General features: G+C 39.8%; 1 protein-coding gene across 1 annotated transcript; it reads left to right on the forward strand.

Moving 5' to 3' along the window:
* Window positions 1-11352: 11352 nt before the first annotated feature.
* On the forward strand, window positions 11353-21004 carry adrb3a (adrenoceptor beta 3a; the record flags this gene model as incomplete). Its single annotated transcript, XM_083912060.1, has 2 exons — window positions 11353-12662; window positions 20920-21004. The coding sequence occupies 2 exons, from the start codon at window positions 11353-11355 to the stop codon at window positions 20945-20947; spliced, it is 1338 nt and encodes a 445-aa protein (XP_083768186.1). The 3' UTR covers window positions 20948-21004.
* Between the last annotated feature and the right edge of the window lie 1970 nt (window positions 21005-22974).

Consider the following 22974-nt stretch of genomic DNA (forward strand, 5'->3'; position numbering starts at 1 on the left):
AATAAACAAAAAAAACACTATACTTTCAGTTGCACAATTATTTGTTTTTACATTCATCACAGGTAGAGTTCATCCTAAATTTGCGCAGCCAGGGCTTGTTGCAGATTGACCCATGTCTGTTGCATCTGAAAATGATGCTGACGGGTGCACTGAGACTAAACCAAAACAAGACTGTCTTTCATGCAAAAAAAACCCAAAACCCATAGGTTGTTTGCACCAGCAGCTAATTACTAACCATATTTTTAGTTCATTGTAGAGGCTCAGCCTCTATTGGTCCTAGTAATAATGGCAGAAGTCATTATGTCAAGTTACACGTTAAGGTATAAGGAAGTGGTGATTGCTAATTCTGGAAATCTTCCTCAGTCATAAGGGTAGTAAAAAACGACCTTTGAGGTCATATGGGTTGGAGGAGTTGTTGACCAAAACAGTTACAGGCTAGAAAACCAAAACAATGCACCATGGAGCTGCAGGGGATACTTCCCTGTAGTCCATCAGTCTTTCCACAGGTAGTCATGTAAGCCAATGTTAATTTAAAAAAATATTTATGATAGCTGCTTTAAAACTTCTCTGGGTTTAATTTCTCTGTTCTTATCTCAAGAGCTTGATACTTAAACTTGGAACCATGTCAACGGGTTCTCAGCATTGCTGATAATAACAGGCTTTTGCAGTCAGCATGTGTTGTGTGATGAGGTGGTGATAGGCAGTAGCTAAGAAAATGCCTTAGAAGGATATGTTAGAAGCTTTCGATTAAAAAAGTGAACAACCAAATGCCATTTATCATTGTGAGGAAATTGACTGACAAATTCCTGAAACGATAAGCTTTTGATTCTACGGATGTCAAAGGATTAACAATGCATAGCCTCCATAGTCTTATTTTGGATAATGTTATGGTCCGTGTACTCAATTACAATATGAAACAAAATGCACTACTAAATACATGCTGACATCCACTCGATGTCAGGAGAAAGGCATGGACACACAGAGTGCAGTTGGTTTTTTTTCATGACAGCACAGAAATGTAAATGTTGGTGAAGTTGTAGTCCAATAGTCCTGATAATTAGCCAATACATGCTGTGATATTTTAGAACAAAAAAACAGCCCCTCCTAATCCATAAGAATATGCTTAACAATGTGGACACAGTAGATATAAATTAAATGAAATCTAATTACTTTCTTTTTTAAATTGAATCAAATGATTTTAAAAAATAAGTCACGTTTAAAAAATAATAAATACAATACATTATTTAAAATCAATTTAAAAAAACGTCAAATGAAGTCAAGTTGCTGATCTTCAAGTGAAAACGTTATATAAACTTTATATAAATGCCTTAATATAGGGACAGGACTATAATTGCCCTTTGCATAAAGCCAAAGACGAGCGTTATTGCTTGCAGAACATATGGTCGTTTGATTTGATTTGACAAGGAAAGGATGACATAAGATATAAATTCAGGATGAGAAATCAAAAAACCCTCCCTATTCTTAACCTTTAGCAAAAATGAAAAGAACATATTCCTCCTCCTCCTCCTCCCCTAATAATTCTTCTACGATTCCTTAAAAGACCCTGCCAGTCTTCACCTGCAGGCTCAGTGCCCTGCAGCTCCTTCACCGGACCCTCCATCTGAGATCTACAGTGGTTTGTCAGAAAGTTATGTTTCAACACAATATTCAGACGTTACAGTAAATACAATCGTATGAAATGGTAAAAGATCCTTTAACACTGTACATGGCACAACATTGAAAATTAAAGCAATAGGTTATTTGTTATTAAAACGTATTATTTATGTTCGGGTATTATTGAGTCTGCCTGGCTTTTTATTTGAATCATGTCTGATAGAAAATCTTTTTATTTTCAGCTCAGACTTCCACTTTTGGTTACAAGAAACATACATTGACGTTATTTTTTACATTGCCAGCGAGGTTTCAGGTGTGAGAGTAATGTTTACATTTTTTGTACATATGCTTTTGTGTAAATGTACTCAAGCGCTTACGCATGTGTGTTTTTGGAGTGACTATAATGGGAGGAATGTAGTACATGGGGGACTGGGATGCAGACATATCCAGGTTAAGAGACAAGGGTTCAGGCTAAGGTGAGAGTAAAGGCATAAAAATTTAAAGTCAAGTCACAATTTCTGACTGAACAAGGATGTGTGTGTGCTACTAGGAGTGAGTGCAGCCTTAGGTGTATCTGTCTTATCAGGTGAATCTCCACGTTGTAAAAAAAAAGTCCTCGATACAGATACACCAACTGCATGCAAAAAGCTTTCATTTTCTGACCCTTAAAATACAATAAATTACTTGGTCTATAATGAGGCCACTTAATGTGGGCGATGTAGTGCAAAGCAAGATACAAGGACCTGCCTTAAGTGCTGTGGCTACAAGCTCTGTGCTCGCACATGTACACGTCTGTGGAAACACTAGGTTCCTGCAGCATGACCGCTGAGGAAGCAGGCCCGTCAAAAGGGGTTCTGTGAGCCTAAAAAGGACTGTTTATGTCCTATATAAAAAAAAACCTCTTAAGGCTGATTGACGGGCCTCTCATGTCTTAATTATTATACAGTATTATTATACAGACTTCATGCAGCCAGAGAAAATGGGTGGTACACCTTGTTTATTAAACTGCACACTAGCTGCACTGGTCTTTCACATTAGTCTGGAAACTGTGTGACTGTACACTGTGTATCGGAGCACTTCACTTCAGGTAATGTCTGCTCAGTGTCTCAAATTTTTTGTTTTTGTGTTTAGAATATTAGAGAAGAACGGTGAGAGTTTATTGTGTGGATAGATACACAAGCATTTGTTTGGAACAATTTAAACACTTCTGAATATACAAATGTGATACAGAAAAAGAGCTGGTTTCAGTGGCTTCACTGGTTTCAATCCCACATGGAGCCACAACATCAAATCTCTTGTGTCTTTAGTATGCGATCATTTGGAGGATAGGGATGACCAGCCAACCAGGTGATTCGTAGAATAACCATATCTTTCCATCTTGAACATGATGTTCATAACGTTGAATCTGTTCAAACTTGTTTCAGTTTCACAAACAACTGCTCTGATCCCATTCAACTATTAGTGCACTAAGCTACAACACCAAAAGTGGTGTGCTGAACTGTGGTGCTTAACATGGCTTTTGTCTGTGTCTATTAATCCCTTTTCTCTATCAGTTAAATACTGAGTCCTTAAATGAAAAGATTTGCATACAATATAGTATACAATTTAAGTAGAAATTCAAATTCAAATTCAAATTCAAATCAAATTCAAATCAATTCAAATTCAAATCAATCAATTCAAGTAGAAATAAGAAATAAAACAGTAAAAGTTAATACATAAAACAGAGATCAAACAATTGTTTGGATTTGTAAATATATGTGTTGCACTGTTGCCTCACAGGAAGACAGTTCAAATCTGAATGGGAAGCTTCAAATTGACCATGAGTGAGAATGCTTGTCTGTCTTTATGTGCTAGGCTCCAGTCTCCTTATTCCAGTGCTCCAGGTATAGATAACAAATGGATGGATGTTGACTGGGGACTGTTAGAAATACAATATAGGAAAAAGGCCCTTTTTTGCTCTTTTGTAAACTTTATTGAAACACATTCACCTCTCTACTTCCAGTCCGTCCCCTATATGTTACCCTCTTAAATCCGTACACACACACACACACACACGTTCCTATTACACTTCTGTCCTTACTATAAGCCTGACTCAGAAGTTGGAAGTTCCCCATTTCCGATTACAATAAAATGCAGCATACGCTTCAGTGACGAGCTTCAGACCAGCTGCTGCTTACTGATGTAAAAAGCGTCACTAACCTTGCAGGGCATTTGCATCTAGAGAGGATTTGATTACTCGGGCAAAGGGAACAAGTGCTTTCATTTGTGGGTCATATGATCAATCACCATTGTTTTAACTCACTCTTTGATAGTAACTTAACAGACAATTAACTATAATTAACTAGATGAAAATCTTACAGAATACAAGTTCAAGATCACAATGATGAAAAAAATACAGCTTTTCATTTTGTTTAAAGGCTTTGCAAATGTTAAATTTTAGTCTAACATTGAGCCTTGATTTAGTCTACTTGGCCTTAAAACCATACACAACAATATGTGCTCTGTGCTGTCCTTGTGCCCCTATTTTACTTTCCTATGCTCGATTAACAGTCTACTCTATTGCCTCACATTCTTCTTTTGTACTGACTAGACTGTCGTAGCACTGATCATCAAAACTTCCAGAGCAGCTAATCTTTATCTGGCATGTGTGCCCGACACAGGATTTCACCTGGACCACCATCAATAATTCAGTGAGATCACAGGTGGTAATGAACAATTATGGTGATTAATGTCAACTGAAGTCCCACTGGCTGCAGAGGGCCAAAACGCAACTGGCACTAGCAGTAGTCATCGATCCCCACAGGAGATGAGAGCTGAACCAGAGTTCTTCTCTGTGTGTGTCTGTGTCTCCGTCTCTGGCGCCAGCACCCTGCACTCCTACCTTCCTCACTCTGACACTGATGCAGACGATGATCAGGAGCAAAGCACTTCTTTTATTAAGATATAAAGCCAGTGTCAACCTCTGACTCTAAATTATTGTTTGTCTTTAAGGAATAATGGCAGACCTTGTGGCTGTATAGATTTTTGATAGCGTGTAATGGTCATCGTCAACACCAAGAGTTCAGGAGTTTGATGTTAATACCACAAGCAGCAGGACAAAGCAGGACACATGAACTGTTGTTGCAGTGTTTACCAAATGGAAACGCCAGCATGGATATCATATGACATAATATGTCGCGACAGCACTTTGCTTTCAAAACTAAACAAAATACTCCATTTGACTTGCCTGCTGCCTGTAGCATGTGTTGTTTTGCACATAAGGTAAGTCTTGGTCATTAGGTTGTCGCCTTTACAAGTACTCCCCCAATAACAACACAAGCAGAGCGTCCTACATGTTGAAGAATGAACATTTAATTAACAAGCTGCCTAAAGGAGAGACGTTATGGTGGAGGATTTCACTTAGTAGACACATACACATGTATGGCAAATATCTGTCCGTCATCATGCGTACAAGAAAAAAATCAGTGCTGTTCCACACAAGCTATAAGTAAAATTGCTGACAGAGAAAAAAAAAACCTACATCAGAACAATCTCTTCTCTGGGATCATCTACCACCCTGAACAGAATTTCAGGATTGAAAAACATACAGATGGGTACACAGCATGTATATCTGTGTGTGCGTGTGTCATCCTAGCCAAGATGTGGTCCTGAGAGACCCCTACTGTAGCAGGAACTAAGCAGTTTAAATAATTTTGCCTGGTTTTTACATTTCTATCTGTATTGCATCCGTGCAAGATGTCATAGTCAGACAGAGAGACATATAAACCCCTGGTTTAACACACACACACACACACACACACACACACACACACACACACACACACACACACACACACACACACACACACACACACACACACTGCGTTATAAAACTCTACATTACACATTATAAAATTGGTAAATCGTTAGTTTAGTTTTTTCAGTTTAGTTGTTCCATTTACAAATTTGTCATTTACAGCTTCCATTTTGTGATTGCTTTTAAAAGAAATCTCTTCTGGAGCTCTGATTGGTCAGCTGCTATGTATTGTCTGGCCAACCAGAACCCCTAATTCAACATGTTATATATATGACATATATGACTATATGTATGCAATATAAGACAATAATTATACTGAGCATTGTGTCACTGAATGTGTAAAATATTATACATTTTGATGAAGCATGATGATGAGGTGGATGCAAGTTTTGCTATTCACAAAGGTAGCCATAAAGAGAAGCAGGAGACATTTGTGCTTTGAATTGTGGATTTTATGGCAAAGACACTGTCACACTTGCTAAAGAATCACATCATTTGCATTTATTGTACAAACATGAGCTTGAGAATTGAAGCATCTGTATGCATTCAGTGTGATTTTCAGAATGAAATACTTAGGATGCGCCCAAAATAGCCTCACATTGGCCTCACATGTCTCCTGAGAGAGTATGGAGGGACATTGGTGCCTCAGTAATCCTTACAGCCCCCAGAAGAAACTCAGCATGTGGTTTCACTCAGTGCATAATGAGTGTGATTTACCCACGATATGATAGTTGCAAAAGACTGAACAGTTTGGCCCTCCTCTCACTTTAACACATGGTCTTATACTATATCTGCTGGCTAGGAGAACTGCTTTTTGGCTTTAACCCCCACAGGATGTTTACACGAGGAAGAAAATTAAAAATGTCAGTTGTACGTCACAATATAGGTTATGCATATGAGATTTTATTGTTCTTCAAGACAAAACAGAGCCATCATTAGTGTTCTGGGGTGTTTTGTTTTGCACTTGCAGCCACTATGTCCTCATCCTTCAGGTCTCGATTAGCGCCTCTAGCTAAAGTAGTTTCCTGTGCAAACCCCCCCAAAAAGCTGATGTACAAAAAAGTCACAAGTGTGGTGTGAAAACTAAAAGTGTGTTGGGAAAACTACAATGGGACTTAATCTGGATTTGGATCACAGTCCTGAAACATATAGGATCAAGAGCATGATACAGATTGTGCAGTCAACTTAGTGGAGCCTTTCTTTTTTAAATGGAATAGCTTGACCCCTTTTGCTTTGCTTGTTTACATTCATACCTTAGGCTCCTGTTCTGTTTTCCATTTGACAAGATGAAGACATTAAACGTCTTTCTTGTCTGCTCCTGGAAAAGCGATGGCTGGCACTTCGGCAGAGCCAAACATTTTGAGGAGCCACTCAATTGAAAAATCCACATCTTGTGATTAACCACGGGTCTAATATCAGGCCCGCGGAATATGCGCAAACTTATGTCGGCAAAATTTACACCCCATGGCAATGAATGGGAAAGTGTCTGTGTGGGCTTTTCCAAGCACAGGAGAGTTGGCAGTGACCAGATGGATAGCGTTGTGAATTTTAATGCAAGCTTGTAAAGTCCAGGTGGCTGCCACAGATCGGGCCTTCCCTATATGCTCTTTTTCTTGACAGAGAAATACCAGAAGTTTTTTTGAATGAGCTGATTAGGAGTTTCCATGGAGAGGAGGGAAACATTCCCAGGGTACAGTATGTATGGAGAGTGAACATATAATAAACAGCCTTTCTTAAGCCTTCTGACTGCTCTGATGATTTACAGCCTGCCACCATAAACTGTGCAAATCCCTGACTGTTCTGCACACTATAAATCAGTTTTTTTTTTTTTTTTTGTTTCAAGGGAGTTCGCAGTTGCTGTCGGATATATCCCCGGTTACAACTTAATTCACGCAAATCTGGGAACAGGTGGGTATCGCAAACATTTAAGTGAGGACGGCCATGTTAATCTGAAGAATTTGCACGTTTAAACAGTTTACATAAATTACATCATATGTAAGGAATATCACAAATGTATTAAGTTTAATTCTTACAAATGCCTTACAGTATTATGTAATATACCAAAGCTACCATCACACCTCTCTGTGGGGGTGATAAAGCGGTCACGGCTGATTCCGCCATCAACAACTCTTTTTGTGCCAGCTGCCGTGCTTGACTACACCAGGACCAGGTCCAGGTCCAGCAATGACATCTTCTCACGCAAAGACAAATGAGCATCCATCAAGCTGTCAGCTGCAGCTGTGACTTTCATCTACAGAAATGCGGTCTGTCGTCTCTTGGTCATCAACTTTAAAAAGGCGCCAGTGTTTTGCTTTTGCCTGATTTTCTGTTTTTGTGAATGCATTCACAACTCCAGGACTTCCTGTCAGATGAAATAAGTGACAAAGTGACCCAGACTAAAAGAAAAACAGGGCAAAATGGAAGGGACACGTTGTGCATATGCTGGCAAAGAAGAAAAAGCATTCTACAACACAATTTGATTAAGCATCTATTAGATTCTCTCTCAGGACTGTTTGTTTTAGGAGCGACATTTATTGGCAACAAATAAGTACAGATGACGACAGCTTTCTACCTGCTGTAGACATAGAAACTCATGTTCAATGATCCATGAAGTCTATGTGTGCTGTTACCTGTGAAATGTTCAGTGTGTCTATCACAATACATATATTAGCCCAAATATGATGCTATATCTGAAGTACTAATCACAAACAAGATCCCATGTTCAATAGGAAGATGGAGCCAGCAGCTAGGCTTGGCAAATACACCAGAGACAGCTAGCCTCGCTACGACATTGGGTATCCAACTACCAGCACTAGAGCCTCAACAATTAGTCAACTAATTAGTTAGTTGATCGATACAAAAATAATTACCCACTGTTTTGATAATCAATTCATCCTTAAGGTAGTATTTCATGCAAAAATATGGATTTTTTTCTATTTTTGTATCATATTAAACTAAGTATATTAGGGTTTTTGACTGACAAAACAAGCCATCTAAAGACATCACTTTGGACCGAGAATCGTGGAGAAAGTTTCACTATTTTCTGTCATTTTATAGACCAACCAATAAAGAAAGGATGAAAGAAAGAAAGCATTCTTTTATTAGCTCCAACAAGGGGAAATTCTATGTTTTCACTCTGTTATCATGTGTATCAGGATTTATGTAAAGTCATTATATGGATAGATGTCAGAGCGAAGGCGCTGCCCTATGATGAAGCACCAAAAGAGGTTGGGGTGCCAAGGAGGTGAAGTGAACTGCACCTTTTAAACTACCAGTCCATGCCCCATACTAGGTCCGAATGGGGACTTGAAATGGCAACCCTTCAGTTTCCTCGTCAAGTCCTTGTGTTACTGAGCTACTGCCACAGACTCATCTAGAAAATACAGTAAGTGGTAGATTAATTAAAAGTGAAAATAATCATTAAGTGCACCCCTAACCAGCACCTCAGAAATTCACAAATCAACACATTATATCTTATTTTTTTAATCCATACAAAACGTTTTGTGAGCTTTAGATGTGCAGGTAGTTGTTAGCTTCAGACAGAGCCATGCTAGCTGTTTCCTTCTGTTTTCTGATTCTAAACGTAGATAACCATATTTTGGCTGTAGCTTAATATTAGACAAGACTGATAAAAAGAACAGTATTGATCGCCTCATATAGGATTGAAACGCCATCATTAAAGCTTTGTGGAGGTTACCTTTCCTCATTGACACTAAATTTACAAAGTTAACCACATGTTCAATGTATTTAAAACATTGATTGTTGTGGAATGTAACAATTTGACACGCAGGGCTACCCAAATGCTTTGCAAAGTGATGCCAAGGAGCCCTGATCGCCTGTATGTGATGAGTTGGGATGAGAAGGTTGTTTACGGAGCAACATTAGCATCCATTTAGAGTAGCTTCTCATGGCAGCAAACTCCTCACTTAATCTTTACCGGCTAGTTGCTAACTGTGTCTGTCTGCCAACTTGTATTGAGCAGGTAGCGTAAAGTGTTTTTTCTTTTTTTTGTTGTTGCTGAAAAAAGCAAAGTTGAGGATTAGACAGCTAAACAATCGAATGCTCTGTAAAGCCACATTGAGCTGTAGCTTCAGTTGATAATTCTCTGTAGGTGAATCACAATGAGTAACCTTTTTCCTGTTGTTAATAAATGCAAATATTGATTGTAGACGCTTTAAGCAACAAAAGGTAAAATACGACTGAATCAAAAACCATTGGAATATTCCCGGATAAAATCCTCCTGAAAGGTGTAAAACTGCCAACAAATATGTAAATGCGTATGTTTAGTATTCCACTGTTGTATCTTCTCGTTAAGCAGAAGTAAAATGTAAGGTGGGAACAAACGCAGAGCAATCACAGCTGCAGTTGTACGGCTGATCACACCAAAGAAGGAACTGCTCGGTTACAAGAGAGCTCAGCACCACAGCGCTGGTGTGCTGGATATCTGAAGTGAATCGCATGGAAGGCATTTGTCTCATTGTTCTTCTTCAGTGCACTGGCTTGAATAACAGTGAGATAGTGATCCATTATTTTCTTTTACAGCTTTGAGTCAAAGGGAGAGCAATTATTTCCTGTACTTTAGAATTGGGGATGCCTTGTGCCTCCCTCACAAACTGTATTAGAAATAAACATTCACAACACAAAGTCACTTAGAGTCAACATAATTAAGTGAAGATAATAATCACAACATGTAAACTTAATTAAAATAACCCAATATTTTTAAGGTCACTGCAAAACCAGCACTCAAATGAATGACAAACTGTTGTTGATCCTTGGAAGTGTGTGTTTGACATAATTTGACAATCAGAACAGAAGCCAGCAGTGGAAAAGCCTGTCACATTGTTGACACAGTCAGGTGACAAATACAGTTAATAGGTTAACAAGCTTAGTGAAAGCTGCTACATTCAACACAACATCAGTGGCATTAAAGCATAAAGAGCTGGGGGCCATCACATACTTATAAAGTTACAAGAAAACAATTTGTTTGTGTCACAAGGATTGTTTCACTATTTTGACACAAATTCCATACATTTTTACACACGGTTCTTTGCCTATAGGCCTACATTATATACATGTCTATGTGTGTGTGATTGTTTCCATATGTGAGGCTCTATTAGTGAGCTGATCCCTGTATGGCTTCGACACACAGGCACACTTTTCAACTCCTCCCCTCTGCCTTCAGCCAGGGTGTGATTAGAGCCAATACAATCTTGGGCAACCTGCAGCGAGAGAGAGAGAGAGAGAGAGAGAGAGAGAGAGAGAGAGAGAGAGAGAGAGAGAGAGAGAGAGAGAGAGAGAGAGAGAGAGAGAGAGAGAGAGAGAGAGAGAGAGAGAGAGAGAGAGAGAGAGAGAGAGAGAGAGAGAGAGAGAGAGAGAGAGAGAGAGAGAGAGAGAGAGAGAGAGAGAGAGAGAGAGAGAGGGCAGCCACTCTGGTGCACTCTGGAGGTTCTTTCAACACTGTTGCTTGATCTCCAACAGTCTAACTGTGGGATTGTGGCTCATGCAAGATTCAGCGAAAATCCCTGCAAACTCTAATCCCAGCGGACGTATTTAAATGGACACAGCCGGATTTTCTCCTCAAAAACTTCTTTTCACTTTGCATTCATGTTTCCTGGATTCATGAAAGTGCAGCAACTCTGTGAACGAATATTGTGTCAGCTTTTTGGACAGTACATGTTTTTGGAGAAAATGCTGTTGTTGCCTTCACCAGAAGAACTCCCACTAACAATGATGTCTTGGTCATCACGTCGGGAAACATGGAAAGCCACTACTGCCTTTTGAACACAGCCAAACAAGACTCCCGAGCTGTAAAATGTGAGCAGTAACTGCAAAGCAAGTGATAACTATTATTTAGTTAGAGCAGATTTATGATGCTTGTAAAAAGTGCACTTTCTTCGGTTTTGGTAACTTTGATGTGAAAAACACATCTTCAGCTTATTATAATGGATGGCAACCTGAGCACTACAGCATCCTATGGGATCAATGGAACAGAACCGTACCATGCTGCGGCGGGTCCCTGGAGCCTCATCATACTGGTCATCATCATACTGACAATAGTCGTGGGAAACTTGCTGGTCATCATTGCTGTAGCTCGTACCACACAGCTACAGACCACGACGAACATTTTCATCATGTCCCTGGCGTGCGCGGACCTCATCATGGGGGTCCTCGTGGTGCCTCTGGGAGCCACTATTGTGGTGACGGGTAACTGGCAGCTCAGTGACACATTCTGTAATTTCTGGACTTCTGTGGATGTCCTGTGTGTGACAGCGAGCATCGAGACACTCTGCGTCATAGCAGTGGATCGATATATAGCCATTACGAGGCCGCTCCGATACAAGGTTCTACTCAATAAGTGCCGTGCCAGGGTAGTAGTTTGTTTAGTGTGGGTTGTGTCCGCTTTAATTTCCTTTGTTCCAATAATGCAAGGGTATTGGCGTGATGAAGATGATAAAGTAGCGAGAACGTGCTACGACAATGATACATGCTGCGACTTTGTGACCAACAGGGCTTTTGCTATTGTATCCTCTATAGTGTCTTTTTACATTCCACTGCTCATAATGATATTTGTGTACGCGAAAGTCTTTTTAATAGCCACTCGGCAGGTCCAGCTCATAGATAAGAATCGCATGCGTTTCCAGAACGAGTGTCCAACAGCAAAGGTGCAAGTTGGCCCCCACATCAACAATATTCTGCAAACAGCGTGTGTAGGCTCCAGTGGCAGCAGCAGCGCAACGCGGAGAAAGAGCGCTAAGCGGAGGCCTTCACGGCTAATGCTCGTCAAAGAGCACAAGGCCCTCAAGACATTGGGGATCATCATGGGGACCTTCACTGTGTGCTGGCTGCCGTTCTTCGTCGCCAACATCATCAACGCTTTTGAAAGGGACATTCCCTCAGAGAGGATCTTCCGATTGTTAAACTGGTTGGGTTACATCAACTCCGGCCTCAATCCTATCATCTACTGCAGGAGTCCGGAGTTTCGTACTTCCTTCAAGAACCTGCTGGGCTGCCCATGGCTGTCCCCCCTTTGGCTCAATACTTTCTATAAAGAGCTTCGGACTCGCTGCTCCTGCTTTCTATGGCAGGCGGAGTCGGGCACAGCCGGCTCGTTCCACAAGTCTCCAACCAGTACGACTGAGGTCAGTGAGAGTCTGGCCAGTAGTCATGGAAGCAGCAAAAGTGAGGAGGCTTCCCCTGGTCCTACGCAGTCCAACGGCAGCACACAGTTCAGTGACTTATCAGAAACCAAATTGTAAGTTCCCTTGTCTTATTGTACTTACTTTCTACAGACACAAATACTGCCACCTCCTTAAGTACAGTGAGAAAGAACAGTGCAACCTTAGTTTCAAAGACAATGAAGTGAATCATTTTGACAGTTAATGTTCACCTGGCCATCCTGCACAACCACAATAGCAACATCAACATTAACATTAACGTTCATTACAGCCAAATCATACTCTGTGATTGAATTTTTTTAAACGAATAAGATAATTAAATTAAATATATTTTGTAATATTACACACAACACTTAATTATGAAATCTCAGTGCATCTTATTTGAGAGTAACTCAGACTTTTAATCAAATTTCTCTAAAACTGAGAGGACAGTAGGTGAATCAGTCTATATCTTCTCTTACTCTTACTTGAATTTCCTTTCTCTCTCATTAAAAGCGCTGAGTGTTACATTGTCGGTCTCTCATGTGACATATGAGCCAATCATTTGCACTGTGAAGCAGTGGTGTGAAGACTTACAGTGTACAATCAATGTCACGGAGAATCAAACAATTTCCATTACTTACTGCTTCTGGACATCCTGTCGCAGATTAGTAAAGCATTGCACAATGATGATGAAAAACATGTGTACTCGTGTTTTTGTTTAACAAATAAATAAGTCATAAAATTAGTCAAATAATAGCTGCCGCAAAACAATCAAACTGAAAAAAGATAAATTGTTATCTGTATGACAAGATGACATGATACTATCATTTATGTTTTTCATTATTTATTTTGCCTTTTACAAATTTTAATCCTTTATTGGTAAAGGTTTACTACATTTCCTCTTGGTATTGTGCATATTGTATATAACTTTTCCCTTTATACAGTATGTCCAGTAAAAAAGACATTAAATAGGCATCCTAGACACTTAGCTACATCTTTAAATATCAAAAACTATCCACAGAAATTTTCAGTTTGATTTAAAAAACAACACTAAACTGTAGTGTCACTGCCCAATGTGCATTTAGCAGAAGGTAAAGCTTAATATTTGGATTTCCATCCATGATTCATTAAGCAATTGAGGACTGTAGCTATATCAGTTACTGCACTATGTTAACTTTAATCAATATTTGAAACCAGCTGATGTTAATGTAGTAAAAATAGGGCTGTTACAGAGTTTGGAGTGGGTAGTTTGTTTCTAACACAGTTCTTAGTATCCATATCGATAATTAATTTGTATTTAATGGAAACATCCATTCTGTAAATGTATTTTTGACAGTTTCCTGATCTGATATTTAAAACCAAGACAGACTGAGAACGTGTCCAAATATTAGTGTGGCTTGCTGCCTGTCAGTGGGCCTCAGTGTGCCCTGCCCAACACCCCCTGCAGCAGATAATTCTTTATCACTTATGCACAAGACTTCCCTCGTAACTGGAGGGGCTGTTTACAAGACAGCCTTGTTAAAATGGGTTAATTGGGGTTAGTGGAATACATCACTACAATTTGTCACAGAAAACAGGGAGATACATGCTAATAATTACAATTTTCTAGCTGTAACGTAAAGGCTTGCTATCTATAATGTCAGAATTGTGTCATTTACATATAATATAGAACATTTGTGATTGAATTTGTGTAATTGAATTTGTATTCTGAATTTAGAAAGAAATCACACCTTAAAATTCATTAACTTAAATTAAAATAAAATAAGAAAATAAAACAATGTAATTCAATTAAAATAAAAACAAGCCATATATTTTTAGGTTCAGTTTTAATAGCCACATAAGTCAAATAATTTACTCTGCTTGATAAGTATGATTGATCAAAATGTAGCAACTAATGTTTGCCTCAGGATTGCAAACACAACTGAAGGTTTTTCAAATAGTGTTACAGATTGAAATTGTAGCTTTTGTACAGGTATATGAATTTATATATAAATGTATAAATCCATCGATTGAATTTAAGTAATTTACATACAAATTTAAGAAATAAGTAGTTACGTTTAAAAACAAAAACATTAAATTTCAGAACTCATAGTTCAATTTCATTTGACAAGTGAAACAACTCTGCGGACTTTGCCTTGCCAGCGTCACAACACAGGGATGCTTCATTTTAAATATTTACTCACTACACTATAAATCATTTTCTCTTCTCTCTACATGGCATCCTCTCAGTGGAATTTTACAGACAAAATCAATGAGGCTTTAAAACAGTTGACATTTAGCAGCATATAAAAGTCTTCCTTAAAAGGAGCCTGGTGTTATATGTGGCAAATCACCCCAAGGGGAAGGCTCAGCGGGCTCACCCTGCGCTTTGAGCAGGATTACAAACGTAAGTGAGACCAGCCGCTCCAGAATGACTGTTGTGGGGCCGCCGCTCGGAGACAGGTTTAATGAAGGAATATGACAAACGGTTCCAGGTAGAGTCCGGACTGCTGAAGTGGTTAGTTATAGTGCCAATAATGCCTTGCTGGGCCTCAGTCGTCTCTGTCCACCTTTTATATCTATGTAACTAGCAACACAAAAGAGCAATAGAGCAGCATATTTCCTTTAAACCCTGGGACAACATGCAACAGGAGCTGATGTATCACAGGGCTGATAAAAAAAGAATGGTTACTAGGGAAGAAAGGCTGCACTGCACTGCACAGAATGACCTGTAATCACCAGTTACTTTGTTTTTATAGAAATACATGCAGGCATATCACGGCTGCCCTTATCAACATTCATAGCAGCCTTCAGCTTCTGTCACGTATACCCATGTGATATGACCAGTGCGATTTTTCACAGATTCCCTGCATGACAAGTCTAATTCATTTTCCGTGATCTTTTTTGTCATCAGAGTGGAAATATGGTCAAATGTCCTCAGTTGTCCAGTCCACATGACTTTTTCACAGAATTGATTTATATAGCCATCTCTTCCTTTTCTATTGTGTAAAGTGAGACTGCATTAGTCCTAATGTGTATTGGGAGTTAAGACAAAGTCTTCATGTATTTGAAAAACAACACTGTGTGTTATGAGCGGAGGCAGTTTGTCGGCAGTTTATCCATGATTGAGAACACTAAAATTAAGCTAACAAAGACTGGAAAATTTTATTTCAAAGAGCAGCAGACAGCTAGTTATGGACTTAATGTAAGTGTGAATGTGGAGCACAAATAACAACGTCTAATAGACTGTGGAGCACAAATAACAACGTCTAATAGACTGGTTTAGAGCATAGAGGTATTGATGCAGAGTTACAGTGCAGGAGGCACACAGGCATGTGAGAGCATGGAACAATATCGTTATCATTGTTGTGCGCTTCAGCTGTATTGGTGTGGTATCAAGAGACACGCGTGAAGGAACAACTTGTCAACATGCTGCTGCTGAGAAAAACAGCTCTAAAAAAGGAAAGGAAGATATCACAAATGGCCATCTTATGCACACTAAAATACTTTCCATCTTAGAAAAGCTAAAGGGTATAGGACGATAACGGAGATATCATGCAAGAAGCAGACACTGATGGCACAGGGACAAGAGCTGATCCATCCAGATTTAGCTCTGAGGCAATGTCTGATGAGTAACAACAAGCAGTGCAAATACATTTTATTGACTCTTTCGTCGATGGAAGCTCACAAATAACCTGCTCACGACATAAAAACAAAAGCATAGCTATATGTTTGTATTTAGGCTCTTATTCTGATCTTGTGAATGTTCAACTGTGGTAGGCTAAAGAAGAAGAAAAAAAGCCTAAATAACAGACATTTCACAAGAGATTGGAGTGGAGAAAGTAATTTCCATTATAATTACTGACTCATTAAAGTCACTACAAGTAGCACATTACTCCAAATGAGAAATTAATTTGTTCCTAATGCTGGCATCTCAGGTTTATAAGTGACCGTGTGTTACTGGAACAAACGTTCGTTATAGCAGCTAAGTATGCAGATATAATTGCGGTATGAGTGTGAAAATATAACATGCAGTAAACATGGAAGACAAAATACAAAGTCATTTGTAATGTATTATGTAGTGTGCAGGGTAAGTCATGTGTTTAACAGGAATTTGGACTTGTGACAGACAAGGTTTTTACTACACTGAGCTGCTGCGTGTGGAAGGTTAAAGCTTTGTGTGATTTTAAAGAGGCCCAAATGCTGATATAATAAGTTAAGGCACTGCGGTGATCATATCAGTGGGCGCACATTAGGGCATCAAAACCTGATGTTTTGATGGTGTTTTAGGAGGGGCCGGGGGGCACTAATGCTTCTTTCCTGTGCTGCGAACCCTGTAATTCTGAGCTTTTCTCTGCAGTACGCTAACGGTGCCTCTTATCCAACCTCCCACACTAACTTCAATAATGTGCATTTAGTTAGCTTAGAGTGCGATTAGACCTAAGAGAGCATGAAACAAGTTGCAGGAAGAAGCAAAACATGGTGGTGGTGACCTGCGGGAAACCTCTAACACTCCCTTTTAAGCTTGGCTGATATCAGAAACAATCACACTGCATCGCTGTCTTTAAATGGAGGCATCCGGGAGTTGAGCAAACACTTGAGAATGATATAACTCTAAACTGTTATGGTTTGGAGAGATAAAAAAGCAATAAACTGTAAATGGATTTTGTTTTTGCTTTATCCCTACAGCAGCAGCTAAAATCAATACTGTATCAAGACTGTGAATTACAATAAGAGATGCAGCATTCAAGATATCAGTACACTAATGCTACAGATATTTACCCATTAATGGACATCTAATGTCACAGACTATGTCTATATTTTATCGAGTGTTTGTGTGACACTCAGTTGCCAATTAGTTTGGTACATCTAGCTAAAACAATAAGCCTGTGAATATTCTCATTTTGTCCAGGTCATTGTTATCCTCGAAGAAATTTAAGTCAAAAGCAACAGGACATGGTTATTTGTCTAGGAAGACGTTTCACCTCTCATCCAAGAGGCTTCATCAGTTCATATATGCATCTGACCAGGCTGGGACTGGTCCAACTATTTGGTTTGGAGATCCAGGTATTTAACCTCTAGGTATTTAACCTGCAGGTATTTAACCCCTAGAGGTATTTAAACTCTAGAGGTCAAATACCTCTAGGGGTTAAATAACTGGAACTCCACACCAGATAGTTGGACCAGTCATCTCATCTCATCTCATCTCATCTTCAACCGCTTATCCGGGGTCGGGTCGCGGGGGCAGCAGCTCTAGCAGGGGACCCCAAACTTCCTTTTCCCTTGCCACATTAACCAGCTCAAAACTGGGGGATCCCGAGGCGTTCCCAGGCCAGTGTGGAGATATAATCTCTCCCCCTGGTCCTGGGTCTTCCCCGAGGCCTCCTCCCAGCTGAACGTGCCTGGAACACCTCCTTAGGGAGGCGCCCAGGGGGCATCCTTACTAGATGCCTGAACCACCTCAACTGGCTCCTTTCAACGCAAAGGAGCAGCGGCTCTAATTCGAGTTCCTCACGGATGGCTGAACTTCTCACCCTATCTCTAAGGGAGACTCCAGCCACCCTCCTGAGAAAACCCATTTCAGCCGCTCGTACCCGCGACCTTGTTCTTTCGGTCATGACCCTGGACCAGTCATGTTTACTCAAATTTCAAAAAGTATGTCAACTAAATTATTTCTAATTGCATCCCCCTTTGATAGACACATTTAAAGACAGAAAATACACATGTCGCAGATGATGGATGGATTTTTCTTAACTTTAATGAGTTTAGCATTTTTTTTTTTAATCTTAAATGAAGACTACGAAGTATGTTTAAGTTTCATCTGTGGTTTGTGATTAAAATGATTCAACAGCTCATGCGTGACTGTGAGATTCAACAGAAGAGTACATAATAGTATTCCTGGAGATTTTCCATCAAATAATCCAAATGCATCAATTTAAAATCACTGAAATAGACCAAACAGACCATCTTGGCAGTGCCATTACTCCGCTTGCTAATCCAGAAATGAGCAAACAGGCGCATTGGAGTCGAGGTGTGCTGGTTGAGGCCAAGCTCCGAGCTAGTGAAGGCTAATAAGCTAAGCTAAGAAGCTAGCTAGGCTTCTTTGCTGGGAAGGGAGAAGAGCCGCAAGGCGTCAGGACTTACTTAGTGGCTGCATCAACTCGAGTTCAGGTGGAAAAAACTGCATTACTGGGAGCCACAGCAGGGTGAAGGCCGGCAGCAGCTCTGGATCTAACCTCAGTCCAGGCAGTGCGGGACCTGAAGTCCCACCCTTGTGCTGCAGTTTGCACTTAAGTGGTGGATAAAGTTATTGCACAAAAAAAGAAGATAAGGTATGTAAGAGTAGATTATTAATCTACTCTTACATACCTGGACACTTATCTTCTTTTTTTAACTTTATCCACCACTTAAGTGTAAAATTGCACAGTGAACGACTTACACTCCTTCACTTCTGTCCTCTTTATTTCCTCCTCACCCTGAGTGAGGAGTTGTAGAGGATGATGGCCTGAGGGACAAAGGAGTACTTTAGCCTGTTGGTCCTACACTTGGGCAGGAGCAGCCTTCCACTGAACAGGCTCCTCTGGTTGCTGATGACAGTGTGCAGGGGGTGGCTGGCATTGTCTGGCATTGTCCATAATGTCCAGCAGTTTTAGATAACACATCGACTCAAAACATCATAGGCCTAAACAACGCAAAATTCATAGGCTACATTAAACTGATCCACATATCACATACTGTATGTTCAACAAATGCTATAAAACATAATAAACGCACAGTGTAGCCATACATTTTCAAAAAACAAAACAGAGCACATAAACCATCGGCATTAACTTATAATGAAACTACTCCATTAAAAGACCGGACAAGAGAAATGATTAAACTACTCAGGCATCATCATTAGGCATACACTGCTCGGCAGCAGCTGATGATAAATCCATCCCTTACCATGAGACGACAATTTGGTCTTTAATGAATACACCATAAACTGCTTGACATGCTTTTTAATCTTCTCAGATTTGAGGAAGATCGCTATGAGGAGCCCACTGAAACGGGTACGCAAAGAAACAAATTCATAAGTTCATCTACCTCGCTAAAGCGAGCTCTCGTTTGTGGATGGAGCTTTCTCAATATCAAATTCATATTGAATATTGAAGCAGACAGCGGAAGTGTGGTAATCGGTGTTGGGTTTTGTTCAGTACTTTTGGAAGATTGATTGAAAAAATCAGGAATTCTTTTCTGACGTACCCAGCGTAACTCACCGTAACATTCGGCTACTTAATAGGATGTATTTGTCGTACCATAAGCATAGGATATCTCACTCAGATTTATTTTATAATTGTTTTTTGTTTAGATCTCCCAGGTTTAATGTAACATTATATTAGTGCATAATAGACAGGGGGACGGAGAGCTTTTTTTGATTGTTAGTGGTATTACACATAAATACTACACATGCTTTGCTTGCGGCAGCACCCCCAGAACCCCCACTTCCCACGGCTATGTGTAAACACGTTTATTTCTGCTGTAAAGTTACCCTTTTTTTGAATGGGTCTCTACAGGGATTTGCTCTGTTTTTGGGGTCAGCCTCACATGGTCACTAGATGAACTGCCATTTTTTTGCACTTCAGTGTTGGCTTAATTTCACAGATACCAGAGGCTGCCACATGAAATAGACCAAGCATCCCAGTGATTCTACTGTAAAAAGGGCTAGAGTCCATAAAACTATGGGATTTCTGCCATGAAGCCACGTTAATGTGCATATTTTTCCCTGTATGCATTCATATTTCTGAAGCTTAGTTCTAGGTAGTTTATGTCTTCCTGTGGAGACATGTACAGCGAGGTGATAGCATCAGAATTCCTTTTTTTTTGTTGGGGTTAAACAAAGTATTGAAAGCAATTGGGAAACCTTGCAATCACTTTTTGTAATTATCAAGAAATATAATAAATAAATACGAAACAACCTGTAAGACAACAAACCGTTGTTGTTGTTGTCTTGGAGCTTTCTTATCTGATCAAAACTGAAATGCCGTACAGGGTGTGAGTAGCAAAGGCCAACAAGTCATACAGTAATACACTGAAAAAGCTCATTTGTCTATAGGATCACATCTCACAGGGTTGTACACCAAGCCAAAGATATATAACGAGGTTCATAATGACCTCGTTTTCAGTTATACAAAACCAATTAACAAAAATAGGATTTTACTAGTTTAATGCAATTGACATATTAACGGATGAATGCCGTCATTGTGGGCAATGCCTGCTTTTATCTTTAGAATAGAGCCTAATTAGCACATTGTCTATTACTACCACTTACGAAGACACTACATGTCAATCACATGTGAGATTCACTCATGTCTTTTGTTCATGTATTTTCAGATTCACTTTGCAGGAAAAGGACGGATGAACTGTAAAATGTTAAGCTACTGGAGCAAACTATGATCCCCAGCTGAGACCAAACAGCAGCAAGGACACGCTGCAGAAGAGTGCAACCACCAGCCCTGATAGACAAAGCTGAATGAAGCCAACTCTAAAGAGATGACTGGATTGACTGTAAAGCAACAGAAGATGTGGAACACTGTGACTGTCTCTTTGGACAGGAGATGGGCTGCTGCAGCTCAGCACTTCACAGGCAATCGGTGACCACAAAGTATCCTGAACTGCAGGTTTTAAATGCATTCCAGTTGAACTCTGGAGTGTATGTGGCCTGTGGTTTTAAAAATGACAGCATGAACTGGTTTTGTACAGTATATTATCTGGTAAGTTATTATGATACACTGAATCTGTAGCAAAACGCAGTCGTCTAACTTAATACATGGTCATAATTATGGCAAAGTTTCTTCACTGTCATGGCAACTCATCCGTGTAATATGAGCTAAACCAAAGGGCTGTGCACTCAATTATTCAAATCTGGTGTCTGTTTTCAGTCTTAGTCTTTGTGTTCTGAGCCTGGACTCTGTATACACACAATAGTTATCTTGCTTAAATCCACTCGCCTGTGTTAAAATAGGCTATACCATGGCTATGGCTCGTTTCTAATGTTCATTTCTGATTGACTGGCTGTTAAAATCTTACATCAGGACAACGCCAATATAAGCAGTTGACCACCAGTATAAATCATTGTGAAAGGTACAGTGTTACAAACTGCAGGTGACCATAACAAACCAACTCTTCTAACTTGCTATATTACCAGTAAACTCCCTACTTTTGGTAAGAGGCCATGGTATACGCTCAAAAACACACTCTGAAAAAGTCCAAATATAGAAAAATAATGGACTTGATGGAGGACACATCACCTCCCCATCGTCCATTATTTTGTTGTATTGGGACACTTCGTTGTGCATTATTACTCGCCAACCTTTTCTCACTCCCGAATGAAAAATGACACAAAGGAGTCCCAAAAGTGTCTGTAATGTTTGTGATGGGTTGGGAGTGAGAATGTGTTGTATTCACATACATCATCTGTTGCATTGAGAAATAAAGTATTATCAAACAGTGCAACGTGTGCCGTGTGTGCTCAGTGTCCAAATTCACCACTATGGAAGTAAAGAAAGGGAATCACTGTGGATCACTTTTTTTAAAAACGGAGTGCATACTGTTGAAATTGAAAAAACAACTGAATTTAAAGCATTGGAATATTTTACTTTGAAATCTATCTCTCTGCAGTGATATGGTTATAATTGCCTCTTGGGGAATTTCAAGTAGTATAAGGGGAGGGGGATGTGGGGGCTTCCCTACTTCCTACCCCCCTATTTGTGGCCCCTTTGCTCAGACCACACGCAATTTTGAACTCGACCTTCATTTTAATCGCCACTAGACACCTGCTACGTTTCGTGACTGTATTTTGCACGATGGTGATGCTATCGCAGTGACAAAATCTGGCTGCAGACAGACACCTGGCTATAAACCTCTGTGTTTGTGGACACAGACATCAGAGGTTCAGCTGTCTGAACTCTGACACACACACACACACACACACACACACACACACACACACACACACACACACACACACACACACACACACACACAGTCGCCATCCTGGCTGGTAATTATCTTGAGAGCCCCGGAGGGATCCTGACCCTCACGTTGGGGGTTACTCTACAACACTGAGCGATGTCAAACTACTGTTGATCTGAGCTTAAGGGACTATTCTAAACAACTTCATCTTTCTTGTCTTAAAGCCAACCTGCACTCAAAAATATATTTTTCTTCTTGTCCCCACGGTTGGGTGTTTAAGCTTCACTGTGAAGAATGCAGAGTTTAACACAAGAATAATTGTTATCTGCTGAAAGTGGAAAGTTACTCTGTGCTCATTAAAAAATCTGGTTTTAGGGTCAGGCCTAAAGCATGATTTGCAACATCATGAGTCAGGTAGACAATCGTGATCCAATGTTATACTGTGTTATGCGTACATATATGTGATGTAACAAG

Source organism: Echiichthys vipera (genome assembly GCF_963691815.1).
Source record: "Echiichthys vipera genome assembly, chromosome: 4".
Taxonomy (NCBI): Eukaryota; Metazoa; Chordata; class Actinopteri; order Perciformes; family Trachinidae; genus Echiichthys; species Echiichthys vipera.